Raw genomic sequence first — 16,600 nt, forward strand, 5'->3', positions numbered from 1 at the left:
TCTTTCATGGCATCAAAGACTTGAGGTGTGGCACTAGGTTCGAAATAAAAAGAAAATATACAGATTGACTCAGGGAACATTTCGGCACCTCTTAGAGCGACCTTTCTATCCCCGAGATGCGCAAAGAGTGAGTGGAGAGTATTCGAAAAATCACCAACTTGCGGTGAATTCACGTGTGGCACTTCTAGAGTATAATCACAATCCGCGTCTCTCCGGAAACCGGCGCCCAACGGTTTTTAAGTTGGAGATCGCCGCCGTCCGGTGCTTGCCTTTGCCCTCCTCAACGACACATCAGAGTCTGCGCTAGTCTGCGACTCTGGATGGACCCATGGGGCCATCATGTATCATGCACTACAGAGAAATTTTCGGAGTTGATTGATTCTATCAGTAAGTATTAATTACACCACTGGTTCGAACTTATGAGATGTTTGTGATGGAGGCGATGAATATGCGTGCGTGAAGTAGGTACATGATGCGTAAATTTACGAAGAGCTTGGTCCGATATGTAGCAAGACAAAGCGACGAACTGTGTGCGAGGGGGATCGTAAAAGAGTACAATTATCGTGCGCCATAAGGCGATATGGGTGCCACTAAGCATATTATTCCTGATGAGTTCACGAGACCAAGACCAAGACTGAGGACAGAACAAAACAAAAGACACAACCTCACCCTCCGACTCTTCAGCTCGTGCCCTAATACGCCTCCTCATTCCAATCACTGCTGAACTTGACCACCAACCCCTCCATCCTGAACCTGATCAGCATCGCATACGCCACCGGCGCCTCCTGCCTAATCCTATACTCACTCCACCCCGCAAACTTAACCTCTCTCATCCTCTCCAACTCATTCCCGTCATAATCCTTCGCCCCAACGGGCAACCTCCACCTCGACTGCACCGCCTCCAAAATCTGCATATAATACTCCGCAAACGTACACCCGAAACCAGACCACGAGCCCGCAACGTAAATGTTGAGGTCTTTCAGATTCGTATTTTGTCCGAAGCGAAGACGACCGTCGGGGTGGAAGTGCAGTCGGAGAGCTTTGATGAATGAGTTTTCAGCGACCATGTAGTCCCATGCGGAGAGGGAGGTGAGATGCGAGAGCCGTTGGCAAGCTTCAGCGAGGTCCGCGTCGTTGAGCAGTTTCCCAGACGAATCGAAAGAACGGAGGGTGGGAGAGACGCGCAGGATGAAGTCGCCGAGTGAGTCGTAGAGCTCTCGATTGCTTTCGCTCGCCGCGATCTCGAACCGCTGGAGATTCGGGGCCAGGATGCTATCGAGGAGGGCTTTAAACAGGTAGGGCGCTTGGTCGATGAAGAGGCTGAGGGTGCGGAGGTTGGGTAGGCGAATTTGGGTGACTCCGGTGGTAAGCAGCACGATGTCTTCTTCTTCTCCCTCGTAACTGATCCGAAGGAACTCGAGGTTCGGACAGCTCCCGACGCAGAGGAGGAAATGAGCTAGGTCGACGGTGATGGGATCTAAGGTCGTGACGATCTTGATGTCGATGGTGGTGATACTGGGAGATGGCGTGAGTAGAAGGGTAGAGATAGGGTGGACGAGACGGATGGTGTGGAGACGTGGGGCCCATGATAGACTGTCCCATACTGTCCACGCAGAGGGGGAAATGGCATCGGTGTGAGCGACGGTGACTTCGGGGTCGTGCGTCTGGTAAGAGAACGACTCCAGGAACGGCATGGTCTGGCGGTTGAGGACCGGAAATATGATCGGGTCGACAATACGGAAGTCAAAGGAGATACTCTTCCACCGTCCAGAGTGGGCACAGAGGATCGAGAGGTAGCGGGCGAGAATATTTTTGTCCCACTCCTCCGAGGTCAGAGTCAAAGATATCGGTTGGCTGCCCGAGTATGACAGCCAATTCTGAATGGCCGTGAAGAAAGGGTCGATATCCTGTACCGTTCGTGGGACATCCGGGAGGTAGAGATCGACCCATAACCGGGGAGTCGATTGTGCCACGGCACGCCAGTACCGACTGACGAGAGTGAGAAGGATTGGACTACTGTCAGGTCCGAGTTCCCGGTCTGCGCAACACGTTGGAAGAGCGTGCATGAAGATCAGGGAGAGGATCTCCGGAGGGATAAAGGCCCGCATCTTTGTTGCTCGATTTGGACGAGAAGTAGCGCACGGCTGGCTTTATCAGATGCAACGAGGCGTTCGGAGACACGGTCAGTTGATATCGGGCATTCTTGCGTGGAACGAAGTACGGACCTGTTGAGATGGCACTTCCTTGCCGCTGTAGATTTTGCAGAGGCGGATAGGGGTGGAAGACGAAGTGATGCAGGTTCGATGTCAGCGATGATTGAAGGGAGTCCTTTCTGTCTGCGCAAGGAAATTAGGACCGGGAACACACGGCGGCTTGAAGGAAAATACTAGATTGGCACCCATACCTTCAGTTTCACTGGGGGGAAATTTCGAAATCGATGTACGATCTCCCCTGACGGCAGAGGCTTTATAGCTTCGCGCAACGTGATAGTGACGTCCGTAGTGGCCAGGGGCTATAAGGGGATGACGCGGCTGAAAACGATAAAAACAGGTGGGAACTGGGCAAGTGTTCGCCAAGCGGTGCTGTCTCGCAAGTCTCGGTGCTGGTTCACTCGGTCACCGCAATGCGCAATGTATAGCGGCGCTGCCAGTGGCAGCGGAGGCTGTGAGATGGCCTAGGTAGGCCATCAGAAGATTCATTTAAATGATTCGTGAGGGTGCAAACACTACGAAGGATTGATACAAGCACCGGACGGTATGAGGCGGGCACGGAAAAAAAAGTCGTCGGTGACCTCAGCGCCTAAGTTCGACAATCTGTACGACCGCGGGGAAGTTGGGACCCCGAAGGGAAACGCACACCTAGTTTGATCAGTGGTCATTCCATGAAGCTGTCATTTTCTATCTAAACGAAGACTTTTCGTGTTTTATTCATGTCCTCATGTCGAAGAAAGACGCACTTGCGCGTTTGAACGAACCAGACGGAGAAATGAAGTATGTCATTGGAGCTTAATGGGTGTGGCATAAGGAGGTCGCGGCCGGTTCAGAATTTCGCCGGACCATTAAAGCTTTTAGGAGCGTGCAAAAGTGAGACAGCCGGAGCACGATCCCCGTAGCAAAAGAGAGCACAATAACCCAAAAAGCAAAGGTATTACTATTGTTGGACATCGGGAGATCGGGTAGAGTGGCAAAAGAATGTTAACGTTGACCGCAGTGGTCCGGTTCAAGAAAAGGTAATTTTTGTGTCTGGCACACCGCCACAACACGAGATCCGGCAGTCACCGGAGCGCCAACGTGGCGAACCACCGGACGGTTGGGCCACAACGCTTCTGGCACAGGCATAGAACATCTCCCCACACCGCTTGTCGACTGGAACCACCAACAAATATCTACGAGGAACCGAAGACGAAGAAGGATGGTTCGGTAATACAATTGCATTCGATTGTGACTTCTTATCCTTTCTGCTTCCCCACCCATCCTCGCACGAGCTCGACGATCACTACACATTACAAAACATTATTAGGCAGAGCAAAGTCCAATGATAACCACGCTCTCAAACGATCATACACCTGAAGTGTTCCTACCGCCCCTCGTGTCGATTGTCTGGCTGCCCTTGGAGTCATTCGTGCTGTTCCACTGACCCGAGCGAATCGCCTCGGAAGCCTCCTCCTTGCCCTTCTGGAGGATCTGGGTGATGACTTCGGTGTCGACATGTGTGCCGAAGACGTTGTCGAGGTCTTGTTTCGAGGGCTTTCCGAGGATGCCCTGTGCGCCGTGAGATGACGAGAGGATTTCGAAAGCTATAGGATGATGTGATGGATGGGGCCAGCGGCGATAAAAGGGAGATGTGAGATGCGAGGTCAGTTCTACGGGAGCGCACAAAACAGTGGAAGAACGTACAGTCAACGACCTCCACTAATGGGATCGTGCTAGATCATAATGTTGGATCAGTAAAGCGTTCGCATGCGATAATTCTCGTATATTTACGTGTCTGCGAAATCAATGGTTTGATCAGTATCGGCGCTGTCTTTACACACGACAACAGTGTACTCACCACCCTCCTTCCACTTCTTAAACTAGAGGTACCAAATCGAATTAAAAGCAATGAGCCTCTCACTCTATGAATGCAGTGGGCAAACGACGTACCTCAGCGGGGTTGACGATCACTGTGAATGTCTCGCCTGCATTAGGATCAGGCTTGTAGATGACCTTAGTAAGAGCTTTGCCCATGATGAAAATATGCGATTTAAAGGTGGATAGAGTTTGAAGATGAGTTTGGGTGGTCGTGTGCGGCGGTGCGTGTAATAGCGAGGAGGGCAAGAGCCGCTCGCGAGCGGCGGTATAAGAGGGGCTGGGGAAAGGAGTGACGTCATGGGCATAAGGCGTCATAGGACCCTCCACGACTCTCGCGCTGGCCCCAGGTCTGTTCTCGGGCGACAACGCGGGGAAAACAGGCAATCCATCTTCATCGATGGTTATCGGCCAAGACGGCACCGGCGCCTTGGAGGAATGACTCGAAGACGGGCTAGATGTCGGCGAAAAGTCACTGTACATTTTATCCAACGAGGTTCATTCACAGACAGGGGGTGGCCCACAGCATAAGTATAAACCACAACAGTACTAGTAGTCAATCTCTTCCATACAATCCGAGTTTTTCCCAATGGATCTCCTTGCGTTGTCCTCGTCGTAGAACACGGGCTCGACCTCCTTTGTCCGGCTCGAACCGGCTCACACTCATGAGTGGCACCAATGAGGGCCTACAGTCAATTTGGCGCAGAGTAAGTTGTAGAAACAAATTAGACGGTGGAGTTACTTACCTTCCATGAGCACATTGGAAAGGGTATGCTGTTTCTGATAATCGTGCAAGAAGTCGCTCGCATTGCTCCAAATTCAGTGTGTCATTGAACATGATTGCCCCTGTCGACAGTCCTCATCAGAAAAGTTACCGCACCAAGGTAGAGTATCAGGGAGTTTGACAAGGTCCAGTACATACCTCGACAAGCCCTGGAGTTCACCAAATCCAACAAACCACGAGGACACCACCGCAAAGCCTTCTGCCACCAAAAATCGTCCGTTGAATCTGATTCGAGGTCCTTGTCTGACGCATAGTCAATCGCTGGAGGAGTGCCAGGAATCTCATCGTTCTCGACGCTCGCGAGAAATCCCTTTATGAGCTCTTGAAGCTCGTTACCGGCTAGAAGCTATAGAATTATGAGAATCATGCAACCGATTGCTACTGAGAGCGAGATATAGCAAACCTACCTTCTTCACCACAACCTCTGGTACGCTCATCACCCATACTTGACCATACGCCGCATTCCTATCCTTCTCGACATCCGCCTCTCCTTCTCCTTCGAACAGAACATCGATCCCCCACCTACTCAGCAACGCCCTTACATCCTCTTTCTCCCTCAAAATCTCTACTTCCCTCATCGTCAACAACACAGGCTTCGGCGGCTCGAGCTCCATTACCTCCTCCTGCTCCTCTTCGATACCATCTCCTTCTTTACCCTTCCCCTTCCCATCCTTTGATCCAGTCAAGAACCTCACACAAATTCTCTTCAAAAACCTCTCAACCCTCACTCTCTCCGACGCCGCATGCTGATCGATCAACACCAATGCACGACCATGGTCACTTCCTCCCGTCCCCCTCCCTGGCTCACCACCCTCTTCTACATTCGTGGCTGACGGAACCCTCTCATCAATACAACAAACCACGAATTTCCGGTCCGCTTGTGCGATCACCTCCGCGTCTTTGAGGTCTTCTCTTCGAAAGCGATGAGATTTATGCGGTCCGTTGGCTTGAGAAGGCTTTGGGTGGAATGAGGACGAGGAGGGGAGAGAGTCGAAGAAACGGCTGCGTTTGTTCGTGTGCGAAGATTCTGCATGGTCGTGGTGGTGTGGGCTGCGTGGCGATGAAGCTGAGTAGGAGGTCGTGGGGAGGTCGAGGTGTGTGCGTTTGATGCTTGGTTGGGAAAGGGCGTAAATGTTGTTTGCCTGCAAGTCACAACATCGCGTTAGTGTCCATTTTTCCGTGGCTCTGGACTATCGGCAAGAAATCAGAGTAGAGAAACGAGACCTTCAAAGCCTTAACAATCCATTCCGGCGTCTCTTCACCAACTGTGCCCTTTCCCTCATCCTCATCCCCAGGTACGTTACCCTTCAACCACCGCCTATCCACCAATGTGCGCTTTCCACTTATATTTTCTGTAAGACCAGGCCCTAGTTCACGCTGGGGATCACCATCCGTTGCATTTCGACTGTCTCGCGGGTACGAGTTGCCGGTCCGTGGGTCGACGAGGTAGGTTATTTTGGTATGTGGGTCGGTCCAGATTATGGATTCGGCCGGGTCGTGAACGGGCGTCGATGAGGGTGTCTAATTTCAGTAGAAGCACAACAATCAGATTCCCCTCCGACTCAGAACATAAATATGCCTACGTACGTGGATGACGGGCTCCCTTGCTGATCCAGGTCTAGATGACCCATTGTTATTCTCCCTGGCTCTAGCATTAGTTGTCGATATCGCAGCCGAAGCACTCCTCGGTCTCCGTTCAGCCATATGGTGAGTACGCTCATTCTCTACCTCAGAGTTCAATTTCTGCCTTTTCCTCGGCGACCCACCACGCGCCTCGACACCAGCAATATTTGTGCGGCTACTAGATTTAGCGGATAAGAAGCCGTGTTTTATGAGGAAGGAGCGGATGACGGAGGTCAAGAGGGTGGTGACAGTATCATTGTTCTGTAACATCCAACGCAAGGTGTGAGAACGAAAGGCATGAGGGTGATGGTGAGAGTAACGGAGCGCACCGCGAACCGAACGGTGGATTTACTGGGTTCGAAGCCGTTATCGACCGTTCGGGGAGGGAGAGTAAGGTTGAGGACATAGACGGGTTTACATTCCGATTTGCGAGGCGAGCGGCGGGAAGCTTTAAGAGCGTTTAGTCACGCAGTCAAGTTGGGTTGATGACATGGGATGAGATCGGCATTTAAGCAGAGGAAAAAGACGTACCAGGACGAGGGAGTGAAGTCGCGCCTGCTTCGTCGAGGGCCTATGTAGCGGAACAGAGACACGTTTTCTTATAAGAAAAAGCAGTCGAAATTGAGGCGAACAGCATGGAAGCACGACTCACGTTCTTCGTGAACGAACTGTTTGAGAATAGGTCCTCGATTAGGTGATGGAGGGAAGTCGGTGAGAGGAGATGTCTATTGACATCTACACCGCAGAACGTATGCAAATAGTTTGTTGAGCCACCACCAACGCGACATGCAGCGACCCCACTATGACGCACATAGATATTGATGAAACTAGCACGGAGATCAATAGAGCGTAAGACTAGCAAGAGGAAAAGGAGAGCGGCGAGGTCCATACCTTGGCATGAGCGCCGTTCAGGCTGATGAATCCACGTATCTTCACTTCGTCAACGTCGACATCTACATCTTCAACATGCTGTATACCAGGACCATGATTTCAGCTATCCGCCGAGTGGTGTATGAAGAACGCCAACCTACCTCCACGAGTGCTCGACCATGAATATGTCTGAAAGTAGCCAACATCGAGCGCGTCTAATGAGCCTCGTCAGCAACATCACTAACGCAAGTTGTCTCTCAGAAGGCAAACTCTGCTACATGGATGATTGGTCGTACCTTTGGAATGCTCGTTACTCTCGCCCGTTCACTCCCTACTTCGCGTGCTTTGTGGGTGTCTTCAACGGAAAAAGAGACTTCCGGGAAAACCAGCGCAAATGACTGCATTTCCTTTTGGATGAGGTCCAGCGTTTTTGAAGGGTTTGAGTGGGAAATACGCCGGATTGGCAACTGTCAATGGTGAAGAGGCTTCAGTTGTAGTCTGTGGTAAGGGAGCTAAGGATAGATGTACGTTATAGAATATGTCACGCAGACAGACGACAGTTCCTGGAGTTTCACGACGCCAGCGAACAGCGGAGCCCTCGTAGAGACATTGGCCGTTCTATCCAGGCAATATGTAAGCTGCATCCTGAGGTGGAGACGATGTGCCGTTTTGTGGCCCACCTTTATGATCAGAGCCCAGCTTTGACGTGAACTAGCAGTACGCGAAGATATTTCAAAGCACGATATATCTACTGCAGATGCCAGTGCTGATGCAAAGTTCGAGGAGAGTCAAATATCTGAACGCTGGGTATGAAGTGGCATAGAATCACCTTCGCCACGAAACCCAAATGTCGACGGCGTGTCAACCCCCGGAGGCGGCGCATAGGTCTTCGAGGTATCTGGTCCATAAAATCAGGACCAAGGTTCCCTCCTTTAGGCAAAGTCGCAGGTAACAGCTTACTATACCGCCCTTCCTCCTCAGCCTTCCTCAACATACCCATACCCTCTTTAGACATCCCCTCACCATCATCCTTCACCCAGCATTCCCACTCTTCACAGTCCACGCCTACCTCTATATGGTGAGAGTTGGCGTCCAACGAGTTCTGAACAAGCTCTGATATGACTTGCGGGAGCGAAGTGAGGATTTGCGTGGAACGGATTTTGGTTCGAACGGGGGGCGGAAGAAGGGACAGTGAACGAGTGTTGTCCGTAAGAGACATTTATCGAGTGTATCAAATGTCCAGTTACGACATATCTATCGTTTGGATCAGCCCAAAGTCGCGAGCAAATACTTTTAGCAGGGAATAGAAGACAACTCGTACTTGAGTCGTACAGCGTGATGATGCGGAGAGAAGGAATGGTTACCAAGCTGTCGGCGCGACGCGTTTGTTGGTTTGTGGCGTTTGTGGCGCGCGACTCATCTTGATTCTCTTCACGTGGCGGCGAAACCTCGGGTGCGATTCAACCAGACTCGACCAAGCCACGACAACGACTCGACAAGGCTTTCTTCATTAATCTCATCATGGCGGTGAGCATATCCAAGTGTTTAGCCCTGAATGTCAATGACAGTCTCTATAGGTGTGCCAATTCTATCTGCGAGGCCTATGTCGGTTCGGCAACAGTTGTAGGAACGAGCATCCCCCTGGAAGAGAGGGTTCCCTAGCAGGTGCGTTCGCTATGGTATTGTCACTGCGACATCGCAACTTAAAGCATTTTTTTCTTTTTGAACGTATTGCGCCCATATCAGGGACTTCATCGTGGAACTCTGCGACACAAACGACCACTCAACCGCCGATGTACTTCACGTGCGTCTCCAGGCTTTATTCTGACACCCTTCATTCTTCATTCCTACGACCTGCCGCAAACCTTAGAATGGAACTCACTCATGGTATATTCTAGTATGGACTCTTTGAAGGCGGACTTCGATCCTGGCCCCAAAGGAGAGAAACCCCTGTGGCCGCTCAGTAACTATGGCCCTAATAAATTCGAACCGAATCTATTCCCTCCCATGGATGAATCAACCGAAGAAATGCGCGTTAAATATCTGCTTGCTCAGCGCAACAATACTCTCAACGAATACGTGCGTGGAACTGTCTCTGCCATTGTTTCTCTTGTTTACATGCGTGTGCCGATATTTGGATGGGTGTAGCTGGCATATGAATCGGAAAAGCTAGCAGCAGCCGAAAAGGTCATCTCTAGCGCTCGCAGTAATCTCAAAGAAGTCTACCAGCTTGCCAAAGGACAAACTTCCTACGGAGGCGAAATCCCCACTCCAGAACAGACAACGGTCTATAACCCCGACACACCCGCTCCAGCACAGTCGACTGGTGCCTTCGGTGGAGGTAGTGGTGGTGGTGCATTCGGTGGTGGAGGGGCATTTGGAGGTGGCACATCAGCATTCGGAGTCGCAGCAAAAGCGCCCGCAGGAGGAGCTTTCGGTGGTGGTGCTACGGGTGGGTCGGCATTCGGAGGAGGAACTACGGGAGGTTCAGCATTCGGTCAACCTTCAGCCTTTGGTGCCCTAGGAAATGCCAACAAAACCTCAGCCTTCGGCGCCGCTGCAACAAGTGCCCCTTCAGCCTTTGGGAATCCCGCGTTCGGGCAGTCAGGCTTCGGAGCGTCGACGTCTGCTGCACCAGCCACCACATCCGCCTTTGGACAACAATCTACCACACAGCCGACTTCGGCTTTCGGCCAACCAGCATTCGGTCAGGCAGCTGCTCAACCCACCTCTGCATTTGGCCAGCCAGCTCTGAAACCAGCCACGAGCGCGTTTGGTGCTGCCGCTCCTAGTGGTGGTGGTGCGTTTTCCGCCTTCGCCGGTAACAAGCCATCTGCTTTTGGATCGGGTGCTGCGCCATCGGGACCTAGTGCATTTGGAGGTGCTGCACCTTCGACCGGTAGCGCGTTTGGCGGGACGTCAAATACAGGCGGTTCAGTCTTCGGACAGACAGGATTCGGCGGTGGCGGCTCGGCATTTGGTGGTGGAACCAATGCGGCAACGACAGGAGGCTCAGCGTTTGGACAACCGAGCGCATTTGGTGCCTTAGCTCAGCAATCGCAGCCCACCTCTGCATTTGGGCAACCGTCGCAGCCTTCACAGCCCACATCTGCGTTCGGACAGGCTGCAGCACAGCCGACCTCTGCCTTTGGACAGGCCACATCGCAGCCTACCTCTGCTTTCGGTGGACAACCCCAGCCGCAACAACAGCAGCAGCAGCAGCAGCAACCACAGCAACAGTCTGCTTTCGGTGCTTTCGGGCAAGCAATACAGCCTCAGCAACCTCAACAGCCTACGTCCGCATTCGGACAGCCCGCCCAGCCTACTTCTGCGTTCGGACAAGCTCCACAGCAGCAGCCACAACCTCAACAGCCCACATCTGCATTCGGCCAGCCCTCTCAACCTGTACAAGAGCCAGCACAGCCGCAATCTGCTTTCGGCCAACCCCAACCTCAAGCATCGTCACTCCCTGCCGCTCCCGCCTCCGCTGGTCTCCCCGCCCGCCCTGCGAACGCGCCTACATCACATGGTGCAGACTTCTCCACGCTGAAGTCAACGTTCAAGAAGGGACTAGATAAATATGACGAACTGTTACCGCCGAATTATATGGAGCTGATACCGAAGACTGTAAAGGAGGCGTTTGAAGCAGCAAAGTTCGAGTGGAGTTTCGGAGGGAAGGAGTATACCGTCGGTGTGCCCGAGTGGGTACCGCCGATCGAGTTACGGTGAGGTGTGAGCTCGGTGTGAGTGAGCTCGGTGTGAGTGAGCTCGGTGTGAGTGAGCTCGGTGTGAGAGCTGTAGTCGTTTCGTCTGTGTCAATTTACCTACGCAGTGTCTGTAAATTATCTTGCATCCAGATTGTTTTGTATCACTACTCTCATGCTTTGATGTTATCGTTTATGTCCTTCTAACCGATGTGAAAAAACCTGAAGTTACCCAGCAATCGCCAATATAAATACGTAGAGTGCGAGCCAATAGAAGATATCATCAGTCGTACAAAATAATATTATCCTAAAGTGCAGCGCAGCCCACACCCTCAAAATGTCCACGTCCCCCTAGCTCATCCCATCCTTGCTTTCTTCCTCGTATGACCTCCCAACATGGCACCCGCACCCGCACTCCCGAAACTCCCCGCACTATGAGACTGTCCCGGTCCGCTTTGCAGATGTTGTTGCTGTTGCTGTTGCTGTTGTTGCTGCTGCTGTTGAAGCAGTTGGGCTTGTTGTGTAGATTGGTTGGGTACCATCGAGGGCGCTTCATCTTGGCTTATGCGGCGGTACGGGGGCATTTGCGCAGCAGAGACCGTGGCGAAGGCACTATAATAGAGAATAAATGTCAACTTAAGATTTACAGGAGTAAAAGCACGGTGACGAAAGAGCGGTCAACGAACTTTTGTGTCGGCTTTGGGTCTTCCTTGAACCATCTATGGTGAAGCGCTTGTTCGGCTGTGAGACGCTTGTCGGGATCGTAGGCGAAAAGCTCATCGGCGAGTCCGTAGCCTGAGCCAGTGAGCTGTTTCGCTTTGCACCATGATTCAAGACGGGACGTAGACCTGCTAGTAACGATCAATACGCCAAGGCACGTGAGGTGAAGCCCAAGAACGAGGAGCGTACGTGTCCAGTCGTTTCAAGCTCTGGTATTCGGGCATATGTTTCATACCCGGCCAATCGCGTTCTTGATACATGTAGTCAGTATGCAGAGTACGAGAAGCAAAGCAGCGCTCATAAAACAGCTTACCGTTAGGAGTACCCAGTACATCAATAATCTTCAGCAACTGATCCTTCTGAAAAGGTACATTCTTCTTCGAATCCAATTTTGCCTCCTCTCCCTTGAATATCGGCCTCAAGCTCGCTAATTCAGCCAATACGCATCCAACGGCCCAGCAATCTACCGCCTTGTTATAGTGTTTCGCGCCCATCAGTAGCTCTGGAGCGCGATACCAGATGGTAACAACGACCTTGTCTCCGGCGAAGAGCGGCTGCAGTGGCTGGTTCGTGAGACGTGCAAGACCGAGATCCCCAATTTTGACGACTCCGGCTGAGGTAATGAGAATATTGGCAGGTTTGAGATCACGGTGGAGGATGTGGGCGTTGTGTAGGTAGAGCAGGCCGTTGAAGAGTTGGTAAACAAGAGATTTGAGGACGGCGAGAGGGGTGGTGGTGAAGCGAAGGGTCTGAGAGTAGTGGTGGATTAATTGCTGGATTGAATACATCAGCATGAGTACAAGGAGTTGGGATAGAAGATGCCTACGAGAAAGTCGTGCTCGGTATATTCGAAGACCATGTAGATGGATTTGTCTTCGAGGATAACTTCCTTGAGTGTCACGACGTTCTCATGGCTGATCTCCCTATTGAGCTGCACCCTATTGTCATCAACATCTCCCCAGGGCGAACGAGCACAAAGCATCATATACCCACAGCAATCTCCCGAATAGCACTCTGGCTGATACCTGTATACGTCACCACATCTCCCTCCTTGTCCGGCTTGAATTTCTTTATAGCATAAATCTTTTGCTCGTGATCTAGACTCTTCGCCTTGTATACACGACCATATGTCCCAGATGAAATGAAACCAAGGATTGAGTATTTGGAGATGACTGTGTGGTGGGCTTGGTCGCGTTTGGCGCGATAGGCTCGCATGCCGTCCTGGTGGAGGTGGGTGTTCCAATCCTCCATAATTGATCTACCTAGTGGAGGTTAATATGCAGGATGTTCAGATCTTCTACTTCATTTTGCATTTTTATGAGATTTGGTATCAATCATGACTGCACCTTCCTGTGGTAAACAACTAGCACCACTTACCGTGTCAACGTTGGTTGTATTCCGCACTGCGCTCAATTGGCGCTCAATCTGAAGAAAGATGAGGCTCTATCTCAGAAGTAGATGACACCCGACTTACTGTCGCGTTGGAATGGTGAGATATATCATGTCCTTCAAGTTATAAAAGCATTCGTCGGCTCGCCGATTGATGCAGTCCGAGTCGTAGATGTGGCAAGAGTTCAAGAACGTTTCCAGCCGGCGACCCGGTGGCGCGCAGGGTGGTCATGCATTTCCCACGGCGATCGCCACCTTCGTCTACTACAGTCTCTCGCTCATCGGACTAAGAAATAGCGTGTTCACAAGCATCGGTTCACAACTTTTATGCCATCCTCAATCTTAGATCCTTACTAAAAGAGAGAGCTTTGCATAACAGGACTCCTCAATGAATCGAAAGCAAGGGTACAGATCGTTGTGATACAAGCTCGTACATGTCGGGGCTTCTGTTCCATCGTATCAAAAGTCGTCCCGAAACTCTCTACTCAGACACGGGAGGGGGAGCACCACTTCCCATGATAACTTGCACGCCCTTCATTTCGTGGCAAAAGGGATCATCAGCTCATCTTTAGGATTGGTACAGAATAATAAAAGAAGAGCAACGTACTGGAGACGTGATATCGTCCACGGTTAGGAAGATTGTTGCGGGTCCAGGTGGGTAAACTCTTCCGCTCGGTGGGGTGGTGAAAGTGAGTTGCGTCTTATCGTCCGAAAGCGTAGCGTTCATGAAGACGAGACGTGCGCTTGAGTGAAACGCATGAGTCGAGAACCCGAGGTCCATTAACGCCACTGACACCACGAATCCCAAAATAAAGAACAAAAATGGTGAACGACATGAACACCGAAAAAAATCAAAACCACGCTTACGCTTGACGTCGCTCGTATCCAGACCCTCTGGAACCGTAACATTCACCGTCATGCTCTTCCCAAATGCCAATTTACTCGGCATACTCCCCTCCTCAAACGTCGGCCTCTCTACCCCTGGAGCCAAAGACGGAGGGTTCAGGTGCTCAACCCTGAACTCTGTGGGGAACGTCACTCCTGGACCCGGGGCCGTCGTATTCGGATTCGGGTTGCTCCCGGCGATGAGGAAGAAACCTTGCGGCGTGAGCGTGACGCTAGAGTGATAGACTCGAGGTATGTCGGCTGTGGGCATCCCAGTATTGGAGATTCGTTGTCCGAGAGGGAGAGAGGGAGTGTAGATAGAGGGAGTCAGCGCTGGGTGGTCGGCGTTAGAGTTTCCGGTGGTTACGCCCACGCTGGCGAGGGCTGCAAAGCCGGACATGGCACCGTTGATGATAAGGACCTGGCAGGATTCGAACGACGATGGGGAGTCAACTTTAGGAACAAAAAGTAGGATATGACGGCTGAAAGTGGGTTGGCTTTACCTGCCCGTTGGGGATATGAAGCAGTTCGGGCATAGTCCTCGGCTCTAGCATATGCTCCACTTGCCATCCTGCAGCGATGCCTTCATCCGTCAACATAATCCGACTGCACTGAGTCGTGGCAGGATCCTGGGACGACAGGTTTGCGGGCGGTGTAGCAGGGTCGTTTTGGGAGCCACCGCAAACAAGAACTTCGGGGATGAAGTCTGGAGGGGAAAGTGGGAGAAGTATGGCGGAGCCATCCATTGGGTTTGTCACCTGAACACCATTGGGTATTTCAGGGAGCAGAGTCTCTGTCTGAGCCTCGATGTCGTAGATCATGGACGTGTTACCTGCGACCATGAAAACACGACCGTCTGGGAGTGCGAAAACCCTACGTATACCGTTTATTAGTGATCCGAATGCGCGTGATAGATACTCCAGGTAATGGAAGAAGATATGTCAAAATGGGACACGAACCTCGGGAACAAGTTCGAAGGTCCACTGTTGGCAAGGAACGGAGATGGTCGGGCAACGCCATTATCTTTCTTTGGGAAGAACTCGAAAGAGTTGGCAGGATCAATGTTATAGAAAAGAGCATCTGTATGGGTCCCGCCTAGAATTTGTCACCACAAATGTCAGGGAACGAAATCAGTAACATTAACGATAATGTATTGAGTAGACATACCGACGATCATAATAGACCCGTCAAAGATGCGGAGAGAGCTTGTGTACCACCTCGGTGTGGCCAAGTTGAACCTCGGATCATCTGGGTTCTCAAATATGGTACAACCAGTTCCGTCGGGCGCAGCACAAGGTTCGAAGAGACGAATAGCATTCAGACCACTTTTCGCGGTCGGATTTCCAGCAAAGAATTGTGGGTCGCCTCCTACGCTAGCCTGTCAAATGAGACAAGTAATTGGCCCTATCAATTTTACGTTTATGCGAAGCGCGGATGTGAAGGGTGACATACCATAGTGCCATTGCTCAGCAGTGCACCAGAAGCGCAGAAAGAGTTGGTGAGGAGATCGAGTGGTTGGACGGTGCTGGTCTCCAGATCCCAGAGAGCACCCCAGGCAGAGTGGTTATTGATTTGCAAGGGGTCGTCCGTGGCCCTGTCGAAAAATATGACAAGGTTCGGAGAGACGACAATGGACTCAAGGGCTAGAACACCCGAAGTCATGTTCTGAAGTTCGAAAGACCATGATGCTTCGGTTGCAGCAGTGGCGAACCCGGCGCCGAGAGCAATAGATGAGAGGAAAGCTGTCCACATCTTGTCACTCGATAAGGCTGGAGCTGTCGGACTGATGTTGCCCCGAGTGAGACTTATGTATGAAAAGGCCATGGGACTATTTGTAAGGCAAATAAGCCAGGAGAGTCGAGGAACGATGATCACATTGGGATGCAGGGAATTTAATGAGTATTTCCCTGAGAACTTGACACCCACTTGAAGTAGCAGTCTCAAGCTTTCCGCTTCTCTGGTATCTGCTCGGTGTATATTCCCTTCCAGCCCGGAAGCACACAAGAACATAACTGGGTAATGCTTGTTATCCTCCTATGCAATGACACGGCTGGTTTTATCTGTGAACCATGAAGGAAGTCCACTTCGGAACGACCGTCAATGACCATGACCGATGAAAAGAGGTAAGGAGAACAACCTGCCTTCAACTCCTGTCCAGTCTTCTATGGGAGGCCAGCGAATCATATGATCATGCGCCTCAGGCAGTCTCTTGAGGTACATCCCATAAAGTCCATAAGCCAAACAGCACGCGAACGGGTGTGATCCCTTCGCAGTCGAAGCTTCGCCTCCACGTCTGTTTCTATTACAGATATCGTTTCACAGGACTCCGTGGATCTACTCACACTGTACGGGGTTCCGAGATACTCGCCAAGCCCATTTCGACAAGAAAGTCAGCAGAATGTGCTCAGGAGGGGAAAGTAGAAAGTAAGTTACTGAGGTAACCGTACCGGCCTCGAGAAGTGTAGGGAACGAACTTCGTTCGGACTTGCGCGCAGCTTCGAACATGCTTATTTCCTACGCAAGAAACCGCATGAACCTTCAGGCTGTATGGTGTGAAT

At 51.4% G+C, this 16,600-nt stretch overlaps 6 protein-coding genes across 6 annotated transcripts; 1 reads left to right on the forward strand and 5 right to left on the reverse strand.

Moving 5' to 3' along the window:
- Positions 1-537: 537 nt before the first annotated feature.
- STEHIDRAFT_167360 (uncharacterized protein) lies at positions 538-2,108 on the reverse strand (the record flags this gene model as incomplete). The annotated part of the gene is made up of 1 exon (XM_007302623.1): positions 538-2,108. The coding sequence occupies one exon, from the start codon at positions 2,106-2,108 to the stop codon at positions 693-695; it is 1,416 nt and encodes a 471-aa protein (XP_007302685.1). The 3' UTR covers positions 538-692.
- Positions 2,109-3,644: 1,536 nt separating this feature from the next.
- STEHIDRAFT_40529 (DUF1960-domain-containing protein) lies at positions 3,645-4,226 on the reverse strand (the record flags this gene model as incomplete). The annotated part of the gene is made up of 4 exons (XM_007302215.1): positions 3,645-3,796; positions 3,897-3,925; positions 4,047-4,072; positions 4,143-4,226. Coding segments are annotated over 4 exons (291 nt in total), but the record flags the coding sequence as incomplete, so codon positions are not given.
- Positions 4,227-4,809: 583 nt separating this feature from the next.
- Positions 4,810-8,563, reverse strand: STEHIDRAFT_54062 (uncharacterized protein; the record flags this gene model as incomplete). Its single annotated transcript, XM_007302235.1, has 14 exons — positions 4,810-4,913; positions 4,990-5,197; positions 5,259-5,853; positions 6,008-6,135; positions 6,178-6,372; positions 6,448-6,735; positions 6,804-6,922; positions 7,012-7,045; positions 7,127-7,274; positions 7,615-7,811; positions 7,873-7,962; positions 8,025-8,110; positions 8,174-8,242; positions 8,305-8,563. The coding sequence occupies 14 exons, from the start codon at positions 8,561-8,563 to the stop codon at positions 4,810-4,812; spliced, it is 2,520 nt and encodes an 839-aa protein (XP_007302297.1).
- A 295-nt stretch (positions 8,564-8,858) lies between these two features.
- STEHIDRAFT_146112 (uncharacterized protein) lies at positions 8,859-11,261 on the forward strand. The gene is made up of 5 exons (XM_007302624.1): positions 8,859-8,871; positions 8,922-9,009; positions 9,091-9,148; positions 9,243-9,423; positions 9,493-11,261. Exons 1-5 carry the CDS (start codon positions 8,866-8,868, stop codon positions 11,071-11,073), a joined length of 1,914 nt encoding a protein of 637 aa, XP_007302686.1. The 5' UTR covers positions 8,859-8,865; the 3' UTR covers positions 11,074-11,261.
- A 296-nt stretch (positions 11,262-11,557) lies between these two features.
- On the reverse strand, positions 11,558-13,019 carry STEHIDRAFT_32957 (CMGC/CDK/CDK8 protein kinase; the record flags this gene model as incomplete). The annotated part of the gene is made up of 6 exons (XM_007302211.1): positions 11,558-11,660; positions 11,735-11,896; positions 11,958-12,018; positions 12,082-12,541; positions 12,595-12,699; positions 12,762-13,019. Coding segments are annotated over 6 exons (1,149 nt in total), but the record flags the coding sequence as incomplete, so codon positions are not given.
- Positions 13,020-13,638: 619 nt separating this feature from the next.
- Positions 13,639-15,794, reverse strand: STEHIDRAFT_54149 (glyoxal oxidase precursor; the record flags this gene model as incomplete). The annotated part of the gene is made up of 7 exons (XM_007302248.1): positions 13,639-13,689; positions 13,765-13,946; positions 14,025-14,463; positions 14,546-14,915; positions 15,002-15,137; positions 15,210-15,420; positions 15,495-15,794. The coding sequence occupies 7 exons, from the start codon at positions 15,792-15,794 to the stop codon at positions 13,639-13,641; spliced, it is 1,689 nt and encodes a 562-aa protein (XP_007302310.1).
- Between the last annotated feature and the right edge of the window lie 806 nt (positions 15,795-16,600).

The sequence above is a fragment of the Stereum hirsutum genome, assembly GCF_000264905.1.
Source record: "Stereum hirsutum FP-91666 SS1 unplaced genomic scaffold STEHIscaffold_5, whole genome shotgun sequence".
NCBI lineage: Eukaryota > Fungi > Basidiomycota > Agaricomycetes > Russulales > Stereaceae > Stereum > Stereum hirsutum.